The sequence below is a fragment of the Haliotis rufescens genome, unplaced genomic scaffold (genome assembly GCF_023055435.1).
Source record: "Haliotis rufescens isolate VD_foot unplaced genomic scaffold, xgHalRufe1.0.p SCAF_10, whole genome shotgun sequence".
Lineage (NCBI taxonomy): Eukaryota > Metazoa > Mollusca > Gastropoda > Lepetellida > Haliotidae > Haliotis > Haliotis rufescens.
Window position 1 is genome coordinate 2,161,147 of NW_025963780.1, and position 13,434 is coordinate 2,174,580.

General features: G+C 39.7%; 1 protein-coding gene across 3 annotated transcripts in view; it reads left to right on the forward strand.

Annotated features, from left to right (window-relative positions):
- The first annotated feature begins 7,560 nt into the window (after positions 1 to 7,560).
- LOC124145464 overlaps positions 7,561 to 13,434 on the forward strand; it is a 32,565-nt gene continuing 26,691 nt past the window's right edge. Inside the window, exons 1-2 of one of the 3 annotated variants that reach the window (XM_046515231.2) lie at positions 7,561 to 7,596; positions 12,564 to 12,773. In XM_046515231.2, coding sequence (XP_046371187.2) covers positions 7,576 to 7,596; positions 12,564 to 12,773 — 231 coding nt within the window. In that variant the 5' untranslated portion in view covers positions 7,561 to 7,575. Of the gene's footprint in view, positions 7,597 to 8,480; positions 8,631 to 12,551; positions 12,774 to 13,434 lie in introns of those variants that run through there. The other 2 variants (XM_046515232.2, XM_046515233.2) reach the window with 2 other exon arrangements.

The following is a 13,434-nucleotide window of genomic DNA, read 5'->3' on the forward strand; positions in this document are numbered from 1 at the left end:
CAGTAATTGATATCATAAGCATCGATCCATGCAATTGAGATACGATGGCATGCATCAACCAAGTCAAATGACATGTATCAGCCAAGACCCAAAATCAAAGGTTGTAAATTATAAATTGTTGTAAATTGTAAATACTCTACCCTGCTGACATGAAACTTAAATATACACTGGCCAAAAAAAGAAACGCATAACAAAATAATCAGTGTTTCATTACATGTTTAATGAAATAGGATTACACAATAAATAATGAAGATAGAACAACCAAATTTTACACAGGATGAGGCACATGTTTCTTACACTACAAACAGTCTTTTAATGTTCAAAGGGACGTCTGTTTCTGTGACGGCACTGTGCCAAAGTCAGTACCGGGTGTTACCACCACGAGCATCGATCACAGCTCTGCACCGCCTGGGCATGGACTGTATGAGTCGTCGAATCTGGCGTTGTGGAATCCTTCTCTACTCATCCTGCAATGCATGGTTCAGCTGTTGAAGCGTCTGTGGTTGAGGCTGTCGGCGTCACACACGTCTGTCTACCAGATCCCACAAAGATCAGGCGATTTGGAGGGCCATGGCAGCACAGTAACATTGTTGTGGGCAAGATAATCCATGGTAACACGTGCAGTATGCGGTCTTGCGTTGTCTTGCTGGAAAATCTCTCTTCTGACGTCAGTGGCGGGAATAAGGTGACGTTGAAGGATTTCATCACGGTAGCGTACAGCAGTTAAATGTCCCTGCACGTGCACCAGATCTGTCCTACCATTCACGGATATACCTGCCCACATCATAACACTTCCACCGCCGTATCGGTCGACTTTATGAATACAGTGTAAACACGCATCCTACCATCATGGCGATTAGCATGAACCGCGACTCATCACTGAACCATATCCTTCTCCAGTGCACTAGGGTCCATGGTCGAACATTTCTGCTCCATTGCAGACGTGCACGACGATGATGTTGCCGCAGAACGGGCGCTGTATATGGTCTCATTGGCTGTATCCCATGCTGTCTTAGACGATTTCTGATGGTTTGCGCCGAGACTCTACGAAGACCAGAACATTGTTAGCTGTGTTTGCTGCACTGATTGTCCGGTTGCGAAGATGCAACACCCGGATGAAGCGGTCCTGCGCCGCAGTTGTGACCCTGGGTCTTCCACTTCTCGGTCGATCTCTTGTAGAGTTGTGGTGTCTGTAGCCACAGACGAGAAATGGTACTCTGCCTCACGTTCAAGTGCCTGGCTACTGATGTCTGACTTTCCCCAGCTTCCAGACGTCCAATGGCTCTGTTTCTAAGTCTTCATTCAGTCTTGGCATCATGAGAGTCACGTATACAGAACATCGGAGAGTGATTCGCAGCAGGACTGTCAATTTTTTATACCCATCGGTATAAAGGTTAAGTAGCCGTATTTGCACGTGCAGCATGCTTACAGCTTTTTCTCCATGCAATTTCTCCCAGTTCGGTTTCAAGATGCTGTATTTCGGCAACAAGTCACCAAATCTTGTGTTCGGGTGCAATAAATTAGTGTAAGGTCAATATTCACAGTTAGCAATGACATTTATATTGAGTTCAAGCCTTCATCTTTAATAACACTCAAGTTTGAAAAATAGATTTCAGCTATGCTTTTCTTTTTTTGGCCAGTATATTTATGTATGATCTAACACGTCCCATTTTAATTCTGGAAACCCAAAAGTCCAGAAACTCTACGGTCTTTGCCCAGTCTCGGTTAAAGGTATTTACAAAATTAAACATGCCGTTTTCATGGGAACATACCAAGGAAGAAAAAATGAAAAAAAAAATGTTTAAAAACTCAATATTTAGACTATGTCGCCCATGGGCCTGCCCATGGGCGAAGTCTGGCCCATGGGCGAGAATATGTTCCTTTACTTATAACTCATGATTTTGTTTCGCAAATACATTTAATGTATTCATTCAAGTATCATGACACAAAATTTAACTCATTTTAACTTAATTCAACTATTTTATAGCGATATTGAAATATTTCGCCCATGGGCGAGAAAAAGGTTTGGCCCATGGGCGAGAACATGTTCCTTTACTTAAAACTCATGATTTTGTTTCGCAAATACATTAAATGTATTTATTGAAGTATCATGACACAAAATTTAACTCATTTTAACTTAATTCAACTATTTTATAGCGATATTGAAATATTTCGCCCATGGGCGAGAAAAAGGTTTGGCCCATGGGTAGGCCCATGGGCAGGCCCATGGGCGAGAATATGTTCCTTTACTTAAAACTCATGTTTTTGTTTCGCAAATACATTTAATGTATTCATTCAAGTATCATGACACAAAGTTTAAGTCATTTTAACTTAATTCAACGATTTTATAGCGATATTGAAATATTTCGCCCATGGGCGAGAAAAAGTGTTCCTTTACTCAAAACTCATGTTTTTGTTTCGCAAATACATCTTCATATGCCACTGTCTGTGGCCATGAAAGCAAATAAAGTTTTGACATTTAAATTCTCATACATTCCGAAGTGAAGACGAAATATTGTCATTTTCCTGTATTTGAGGCAGTCTTGGAGGCCATTTCTCAAGCTCAAACATGTAAGATACTGAAACGATTCATGTGTTCAAATAAAACAATTTGGTGTAAAAGAATGTTAGTGTTGTCATAGTAAAATTTTAATTATGTAATTATATATTTGTTATTTTTTTAACATGAGCATTCTAATATGCAAATTGACTTGACTCATTTAGTTGATTAACTTAAAATTAACACATAAATGTGCATTTTATCACCAAAATAAAATTTACATGTCTGCCACCAAAAGAAATCACCACAACTAGAATTTTTTAATGCATAAATGACATATTGTGATAGTCAAAGTCCATCTTCATACGCAGGGCATTAGGTATATATATATTTAATGTTGAAATGTTCTTTAACGTTTGTAGAAGAAACAAATTCTCCTGAAAAAAATATTAAGTATTAAGAAACCTGACACACAGTTATGATGTTCAATCCGTAACTTGTAGGTTTGTTGACTTAGCATCGATCGGTATTGCACTGCATCTCTAATCTGTTCCATTTTACCAAACTGCAGTAAGACATCCTACACATCAATGACCACATCTAAATTAATAATCCAACCGTTGATGAGAGAAGAGAATAAGCCAAATCTGAACCACTGATTGATTGGCAAGTTGTATATATTGGCTAATACACCGATGACGACAACCACGGGTGATAGGGTGTGGGATAATGATGACATAAAGTTGTTACATAAGTACTTGTTGCATAATATGTAATTTGGATCCATGAAACAAAAGCGTAATTTCTGTTTTGACCATATGAAGACTTATTTCTGTGTCAGGCTGTGTACATTGCTTTTGCGTCAACAGAACTTTAGACGAAGTCCCTACTAAGGATACCACTGTCATGTTCACTTAATAGCCGCGTACGTATGCATATATTCGTCAATTAATCAGTCTCTTTATATTCAATACGGGCCAGTTTGTAATGAAAATATTACAGACAACCCTTGCACCTCTCTGGTTACCGATAATTTCTGTGGTAACGTGTTACTTGTCCTAAAAAGGGGCTCTTGTCACCAAAGGCCCCGAGTGGCGGAGAGGCTAATCTAAAGTAACACCTGCTCGAGCGTCGGGTAGGCCATCACATACACACCCATCCACTGGTTATAGTCGGGGTAACGATTTTCTGTGCTGTAGGATAAAAGTACCTTTGTATATACAACACATACACGTGTGTCTAAACTATCTTCCTACTCTACTTACAGATCTGTTTTAAATGTCGAACTTTATCTTACACATATCAATTTACGGACTTACAGACAAGCACTATCAAGATTTAGATGCGGATGCCATAATTTAATGATTGAACTTGGACGAAGAATTGGATTGGATGAAGAAATCAGATTATGTTCATACTGTAGCCGTTATGGAATAGATGTAACTGAAAACGAATATCATTTTTTACTTGTCTGCAAAGCCTTCTCTCAACTCCGGGAATCTTATATTCAACCTATTTATTATAAACATCCTTCTGTTACAACATTTGTAAAGCTAATTAATTCCAAATGCCCTCAAACACTGTTAGATTTAAGTAAAAAAATATTTTTCGCTTTTAAACTGTATCCTACACTTCATCAATAATTGCTTATTGTTATGTACATATATTGTTTTACTCCTCTCGTGTATATTGTAACTAACTATTTTGTTTTAATATTGACAATGTATGTCCTGTGGGCCAGTGGCCTTTTTGACTTGAATAAAAACACACATACACGTGTTAAGCTGATGCGTCATTCCGTTATCAGTACGATGTTTACTATGATGACGATAGGGATAAATAAACGCAGGTCGGGTTGGTATTATGTCCTTGGTTACAGTTAATTGTTAATAATAAGTTGACATTTTCTAAACTGTGTTTTTATAAGATGAAAGAAATATTGGTGCAGAAACAGACTAGCAATTAACACTATAACCGTTATGCCATCGCGTTACTCAATACAACCCAAAAAGAACAGACCCGTGAAGATCCGGGGTAGAATAGGTCCTCATCAACCCATGTTTGCCATAAAAGGCGACTATGCTTGTCGTAAAAGGCGACTAACGGGATCGGGTGGTCAGGCTCGCTGACTTGGTTGATGCATGTCATCGTATCCCAATTACGTGGATCGATGCTCATGATATCAATCACTGGATTGTGTGGTCCAGACTCGATTATTTATAGACCGCCGTCATATAGCTGGAATATTGCTGAGTGCGGCGTTAACCAACCAACAAAAAAAACATGCTTTACATGAGACGTTTTATGTTTATATGTCACCATAGAATACAATTATTAAGTTTAACACAACTGACAAATTCTCTTAATGCAGGCGTCCAAGGGGAATGAACTTCAAGGCAGAAGTGTATGTCTGGACCTCAGTCTCCTTACAAGGTTTATTTAAGAGGAATGACGGTAAAAACCTTGACATTTGTAACTGGGACGCAAGTAGGAATTGCGTCATAGACATTCCAATTTATTGGACCGCGTCACTTTAACAAAATATTTGTCTTAACCTTTGTGACATCTTTCTGAAATTGTTTATCATTCTCATATTAAAATACGAGCCGGAGAGGAAGGATAGCGTGATGTCTCAAAGGAGACCGTTCTTCTTCTCTGACATGCTTGGGATACTAAGCCCTTGTTTATAACATTTACTTACACCGTGACCTCACGTCAACAGGGGTGTATCTCAATGAGAGTGATAATGTATGCATGTATTCCACGTGTCGTCGTTGCTATGACGCAGGAACATTATGTTTACTTCCAGGTACTAGACAGCAGAAAAAAAATGTGACATGGCTTGTTGATTTTAATGTCTCCTGACGTAGAAACATATACCGGACGAACGTCCACACATCACGTGTGCATTGTATATCTGCCACAAACAACACTGACATACTTCTTTATCCGGGGAGTATCTTCACTACACGGTGCTGACGCCATGTTATCAACCAGAACACGCTGACAGCGAGATTTTCTGGACCGCCTACGGGGTCTAGTGGATACCGCGTCTGCCCGGAGAGCGAAGGTCGGTGGTTCGATCCCTGGCCACGTCATACCAAGATTCGATAACACATGGTACTCGCTGTAACCCGTCTTGCGCTGGGAATTAAGGGGATAAAACAAAGTCTGTCGTCTCGGAGTAGGTATACTGTGTCTGAGTGTGCGAAAACTGTGTCTACCATTTCTCAGGATATTCATCTAATGTTTGAACTGGTGGTTCGTCACGCATTGTAGGCCGGTTCTCTCCGAGGGCGGTCGGGTAGCCTAGTGGTTAAAGCGTTCGCTCGTCACGCCGAAGACCCGGGTTCGATTCCCGACATGGGTACAATGTGTGAAGCCCATTTCTGGTGTCCCCCGCCGTGATATTGCTGGAATATTGCTGCAAGCGGCGTAAAACCATACTCACTCACTCACTTGATCGACGAACTACTTGTTAGATGCTACTCTGCGTTGAGTTATGTTAAATATTTTAACAGTTACATGATTAAAGTCACGCCACAAAATGTATTCCTATGCAAGGGCTGTCAATATACGCCATCACATTCAGTCGGTTCAATGATACAGCGGTGACACGAATGACCTTAAACTCAAGCATAATTTTAACAGGATCAAGTCTTTGAAAGGCATTTAGAAATGACACATGAGGAAGAGAATTTAAGGATGTCAACTTCTTTATTATGAGGAGTGAGTGAGTTGGGTTTAACGCCGCTTTTAACAGTATTCCAGTTATATCATGACGTGTCAGCTTAATGTGGGAGGAAAGCCGGAAGTGATGCAGGTCTCAGACGTTTACCACTTTGGTGAAACCCACGAGCACGGGTATGGTGCTGACAAACCTAGAAACATAATCGGGGCGAACAGGGACTCGAACCCACAATCATAGGTTTCTGGCGTGCCCAAGGGACGTAACTCTGCACAGCAAATCGCGGCGCCTTAGATGACTGGGCCACCCGTGCCCCCTTACCATGAGGAACACAATGTTTCGGAGTATATGCTTCGGTGAATGAATGGTAGGATGCAGAGAGCATATATATGTACCTGTAAGAACAACAAAAGTAATAAGATTACAAAGGTGGAAACTTAACAACGGAGCCAACAGATAATTGGCGCCGATTGGTGATTCGCAATAGACAATGGAACACGATTTTAACCACAATTTTTAAATCAAATAAAATATATACTGATGGAGAGAGATCTCAAAGGAGAAGGGGCGGTCGGGTAGCCCAGTGGTTAAAGCGTTCGCTCGTCACGCCGAACTTCATCAAATGCGTATTGGTAGCTGTTATACCTGTGTCGTGTGCAAAAATAAATCCCCTTGTGACGTATGTATGTCACGTGTTGTTTTATTACCTCCAGCCTTCGGATATAGCTTGATGACTGCCTTTAATTTGATCAAACTGTGTCCCCTTTAAAATTGTGAAACATCGAATGGAGAAATATCAAAACTCAAAAATTTCCAAACTATTAATGAAAGATACAAACGCATGCGGAGAATAAAGCCAAGGTCATGGTCAATGACATTCTGAATTATTTGAAATAACCGGCACTTTACCAAGGATTTACGGTACCCCAAACCAGCTGTCAAACCATTGTCTTTAATCTGATGTTTCCCTTATTTGTGTCTAATTGATTCACACTATGTCACCATTTAGAAACAATCATAGTTTATATAATTTCGATAATATATCCAATAATCAATTAATGATACTTATATGTCAGAGGTCAGAGGTTAATTCCATGATTGATGAGATGCATCAACCCCTACTCTCTAAACTCATATATTTTACTTTATTATTCACACAGTAACAATTAAAGCAGCGCCACCAACAATGACGTCAAATGAATGCATGTTAAGGGCCATCCAGACATGCAGAATGGCCCTTACTCTGGTTATGCATAATTTAAAGGAGAAACTGTATAATTGTCGTCAGGAGGGTGAGAGAGTACATGCACTTGATGATATATAACAGAGAGCCACAGTTACATCCGGGCGCTACTCTTGTCACATCCTTTAGCAAGTATGTGACTAAATGTGTCTACAAAAGTCCAAGGTCAGAAGGGGCTGGGGTTGTTAGAGGTCCGCATGATTTGATGCATTTTTTAATATAACCACCTTTTACATCTATGTGGGTCATGATTATGTCAACATTGTACATTTTTATAGGTGGTTCAAAATATCACTTACAATTGCAGTTTAATGACATAGTGATGTTATCTGTTCCAATAACAAACATAACAACTTCAGAGGTAATAGAATAATGGGGAATCCGGGGACATATTAGAAACCAAAACTCAAAATTATAAAACGTTTTATATCTATTTCAGTTTTAATATACATACGCAGACAGACACACACGTACACACACACACACAAGACACACACATCTTTATTTTACCTATTCCGTGGATTATATGGCTTTCAATGAAAATCTTGTTCACATATAATTTTAAATAAGAAGAGGATGTAACATATTGTTGAAACAGTCCACTAAGTGCTGGAGTTAGTTTAACATGGGAGTCTTTATAACATTGCTTAAAGACTCTCTCGTTTAACAGTTTTCAAAATCTCTAATCATCTAAAACCTCGTTAATCCAGTGAAGTTGTCCGGTTTAACAGGTTTCCCGGATAATTGAATCATGAGCTTAGTGACTGATTATTGTTTTATGCCGCATCAGTCATTTGAACATGTTAATTACGTTAATGACATGGACGGCCCCAACCGTAAGCGTCCGGAATACGGAGTTTTCGGTTTGACAAGGTTCCCGACTAACGGGGTTTTACTTCGTCTTGCCGTACGTCCACCCCCTACTCCCAGCGTATGCTACCCGCCATGCCGCTGCAGCTGTGGATGGAGGTATGTTTGTCCACGAGGCAAGGACGTGGAGAAATGGGGAATGTATGTTTCGATGTCCCGTTTCACTGCGTTATAGTTTAACTGTCCTCGATTTGGGCTCGTTAGATTTTCGTTTATGACCTAATTGAGGATGTGGTAAGTGCAACATCACCACTTTGCATGTCTCTTATTCTCTGAGCTGGCGTGGAGAGCATTGTGCAACAAATATCTGGGGTTTTCAAATTTCAAAGGTGAGTTGAAACGTCTTGCTTAAACGGACCTTGCTCATGAAACATGAAACACTATGGTTTGAAGTAATAATGATAATGATAATAAGTCAAAATCGGTGTGGTTGGGTAGCCTTGAGGTTAAATTCTTGGCTCGTCTTGCCAAAAGGGCCGGTTCTATTCTCCACATAGGTACAATGCCAACTGCGTAGATCGATGCTCATGATATCAATCACTGGATTGTCTGGCCCTGTAGAAGAAGAAGAAGTAGTAGTGGCAACAGCAGCAGCAGTAGTAGTAGTAGTAGTAGTAGTAGTAGCAATAGTAGTAGTAGTAGTAGTTGCAGCAGTAGTCGCAGCAGTAGTAATAGTAGTAGTTGAAATAGTAGTAGTAATAGTAGCAATCACAGATGCAGCAGCAGGAACAGTAGTAGTAGTAGTGGTGGTGATGGTAGTAGTAGAAGTAGTAGTAGTAGTAGTAGTAGTAGTAAAAGTAGAAGTAGTAGTAGTAGTAGAAGTAGTAGTAGTAGCATCAGTAGTAGCAGTAGTAGAAGTTGCATTAGTAGTAGTAGCATCAGCAGTAGTAGTAGTAGCAGTAGTTGTAGTAGAAGCATCAGTAGTAGCAGCAGCAGTAGTAGTAGTTGAAATAGTAGTAGTAATAGTAGCAGTCACAGATGCAGCAGCAGGAACAGTTGTAGTAGTAGTGGTGGTGATGTTAGTAGTAGTAGTAGTAGTAGTAGTAGTAATAAAAGTAGTAGTAGTAGTAGCATCAGTAATAGCAGTAGTAGTAGTTGCAGTAGTAGTAGTAGTAGTAGTAGTAGTAGTAGTAGTAGTAGTAGTTGAAATAATAGTAGTAATAGTAGCAGTCACAGATGCAGCAGCAGGAACAGTAGTAGTAGTGGTGGTGATGGTAGTAGTAGTAGTAGTAGTAGTAGTAGTTGTAGTAGTAGAAATGGCGGTAGTAGTACTAGTAGTGGTAGTAGTAGTAGCAGCAGTAGTAGTATTAGCTGCTGCAATTGTAGAATTAGTAGTAGCATCAGTAGTAGAAGTAGTAATAGTAGTAGTAGCATCAGTAGCATCAGTAGTAGCAGTAGTAGTAGTAGTAGTATCAGTAGTAGTAGTAGTAGAAGTAGTAGTAGTAGTAGTAGTAGTAGTAGTAGCAGTAGTCTGTCTTACAGACCCTGATACAAATATATATCAAATACAGCCCATGCAAGTCTATAATGTTTGGCAAGTCTAGATCACTGCAGTATCTGAAAATGAAGGGAGTCACTGGGCTCCTTTTTATTATATTTTTATTAAGATAACTAAACAACTGTTTTTTTATGTACGATATGTTCATTTCAGAGACTAGATTTTAGTCTATAGTAGCAGTAGTAGTAGTATAAGCTGCTGCAGTTGTAGAAGTAGTGGTAGCATCAGTAGTAGAAGCATCAGTAGAAGTAGTAGTAGTAGAAGCAGTAGTAGTAGTAGTAGTAGTAGTAGTAGTAGGAGCAGTAGTAGTAGTAGCAGTAGTAGTAGTAGAAGTAGTTGTAGCAACAGTAGTAGTAGTAGTAGTTATAGTTGTAGTAGCAGTAGTATTAGTAGCAGCAGTAGCAGTAGTAGTAGCAGTAGTAGTAGTAGTAGTAGCAGTAGTAGCAGTAGTAGTTGTAGTAGCAGTAGTAGTAGTAGTAGGTGTAGTAGCAGTAATATTAGTAGCAGCCGTTGCAGTAGCAGTAGCAGTAGTAGTAGTAGCAGTAGAAGTAGTAGTAGTAGTAGTTGTAGTAGCAGTAGTAGTAGCAGTAGTAGTAGTAGTAGTAGTAGTAGTAGTAGTAGCAGTAGTAGTAGTAGTAGTAGTAGTAGTAGAAGTAGTAGTAGTAGTAGTAGCAGTAGTAGTAGCAGTAGTAGTAGTAGTAGTAGTAGTAGTAGCAGCAGTAGTAGTAGTAGTAGTAGTAGTAGTAGAAGTAGTAGTAGTAGTAGTTGTAGTAGCAGTAGTAGTAGCAGTAGTAGTAGTAGTAGTAGTAGTAGTAGTAGAAGTAGAAGTAGTAGTAGTAGTAGTTGTAGTAGTAGTAGCAGTAGTAGTAGCAGTAGTAGTAGTAGTAGCAGTAGTAGTAGTAGTAGTAGTAGTAGTAGTAGTAGCAGTAGTAGTAGCAGTAGTAGTAGTAGTAGCAGTAGTAGTAGTAGTAGTAGTAGTAGTATTAATAGTAGTAGTAGTAGTAGTAGTAGTAGCAGTAGTAGTAGTTGTAGTAGTATTAATAGTAGTAGTAGTAGTAGTAGTAGTAGTATTAATAGTAGTAGTAGTAGCAGTAGTAGTAGTAGTAGTAGTAGTAGCAGTAGTAGTAGTAGTAGTATTAATAGTAGTAGTAGTAGTAGTAGTAGTAGCAGTAGTAGTAGTAGTAGTAGTAGTATTAATAGTAGTAGTAGTAGCAGTAGTAGTAGTAGTAGTAGTAGTAGTAGTAGTAGTAGTGGTAGTAGTAGTAGTAGTAGTAGTGGTAGTAGTAGTAGTATGTTGGTAGTATTGTTGTTGTTTGACGCTACGTGGAAGTTACTAGTCCCTGCGTGTATATCATGATCTCCATATCATGACTTTTGAACATATCTGAAGTTAGTGTCCAAACAGGACATCCTTTAATATAACAAATATGATTCAGTTAAGTGAATAATTTCCTTCTTCCGATTGGGAAGGACAATGAAGACACATCATGACATATTCATGCTGGGCAAAACAAAATGATGATAAAGATTTGGTTATTTCGGGTAGACTTGGCTACGTGTGTTTGGCAGCGGGATGTGGCTTAGCCTTGTGGTTAGGGTGTCCGCTCGTCACGTGGAACACCCAGGTTCGAACCACACGCGGGTTCAACGTGTGAAGCCCATTTCATGCGTACATGCAGTACTATACAGTCGAACCTCGCTAATCCGGCGGCTGTCCGGTATAACGGTATTTTGCACTGTTGGTAATTGTAATTCCGGCCCGTAAACGAAATGTCCGGATAAATGAGGCGTTTTGTGTAGTATATATCTTGTTTCACGTAAACATGGTCCGGTAGGCGAGATTTCGGGATACGCGGGGCCCCACTGTAGCTGAAATATTGCTTTTAAAATTGCGTAAAAGATCACTCGCTGTTTGGCAATTAATTGTTCCCAGTCTCAAGGAATTGTTTCCCGTCTGTCATGAATATGTTATGTGCAAACCACATAAAGCGTCGTAAAATATCCCTCCTTGTATCTGCCGTACCGTGGCCACATTCATATTTATGAAACACATGCCATTAAGTTATGACAAGGGAGGTAACTCTGTCACCCGTTGTAATTTACATTTCATTTCTAAATTTCATCCCTTGCACAGCAAAACCTTTAGAACGGTTTCGTGTAACGCGCATGAGGGAGTGAGTGAGTATGGTTTTATGCCGCTTTCAGCAACATACTAGCAATATTTCGGCGGGGGACACCAGAATTCACACATTGAACCCATGTCGGGAATCGAACCCGGGTCTTCGGCGTGACGAGCGAACGCTTCAACCACTAGTGTACCCGACCGTCCCATAACGTGCATTAGGTTAACGTGGCAAACAGAATTGTAAAAAAATGTATACTGAAGAGATTAACATAGTCTAATTAAATCTAATTTTATTTAAAAACATTTAAAAATTTAAAAATATTTTTGCATAACACACAATTGCTGACGGGTATCTTAGACATATTATCTTTGAAAATGAAAATTTTCGGCACCACATTTCAAACAGGGTAATGGTCATGTGGTTGCAAATTCATTTCTTACTGCAGTGTTAATTGAACCAGTATACACAGACTTACCCAGACACAAATTACTACAGGAAAGAGTGATGGTTTAACAGACATTATCAAATTTAACAAAAGTTATTTCAATTACATAAAAAATAAACTCGATCGGTATACTTTCTTTTGCCCCTCAGTTCTACAATATTTACTTTGAGGACAATTATAGTTATATTTTCAGAGGATGTCCCCATTATCACTGCTACTGTTAGCGGTGACGTTATCGTATTCTATCCTTGCCCGAAGTCCAGAAGAACGGGAATTCCTGCACATAAACACAGCTAGACGTGCTGCCGGCGACGCAAAACGCCCACAGGACACGCGATGGAAGCAGAACCGTGCAGATACAGAACTGTTTCATAGAGTCCTGGTGGTGAGCCAGGTCAATGAGGTAATCCCCGGCTTTACATATACTACTCAAAAGAAGTTAAGGATCATCCGATGTTTTCACATCACCATAGTTAATCTGTCTTACCAGTGTAGCCTGTCATACTATGACAGATTAACTGTAGTGATATGAAAGTATTGGGTGGTCTTTAACTTATTTCGATCAGTATATTAAAAGACGTTATTGGTCAGATCAAAGATTTAGAATCCCATGAATTTGCTTGTTTGTATCAGTGTTGTTTTACGCCGCGTCCTACAATATTCCAGATACACCGTGGCGATCGATTGTTGTAAGAGCCGACGGGGATTGGGTGGTTTTGCTTTTTTGTTTGTTTGTTTGTTTGTTGTTTAAAGCCGAAATCAGCTTTATTCCAGCTATATGACGGCGGTCTGTAAATACTCGAGTATGGACCAGACAATCCAGTGATTGACATCATGAGCATCGATCCACGCAATTGGGAACGATGACATGCATCAACCAAGTCAGCGAGCCTGACCACCCGATCCCGTTAGTCGCCCTTTACGACAAGCATAGTCGCCTTTTACGGCAAGCATGGGTTGCTGAAGACCTACAGTAATAGGGGAATATGTGAAAGTAGGAATGGTGGTTTGGACACTTTGTAATGTGAACGCGACGATGATAAAAACAACAAAAAACAACAACA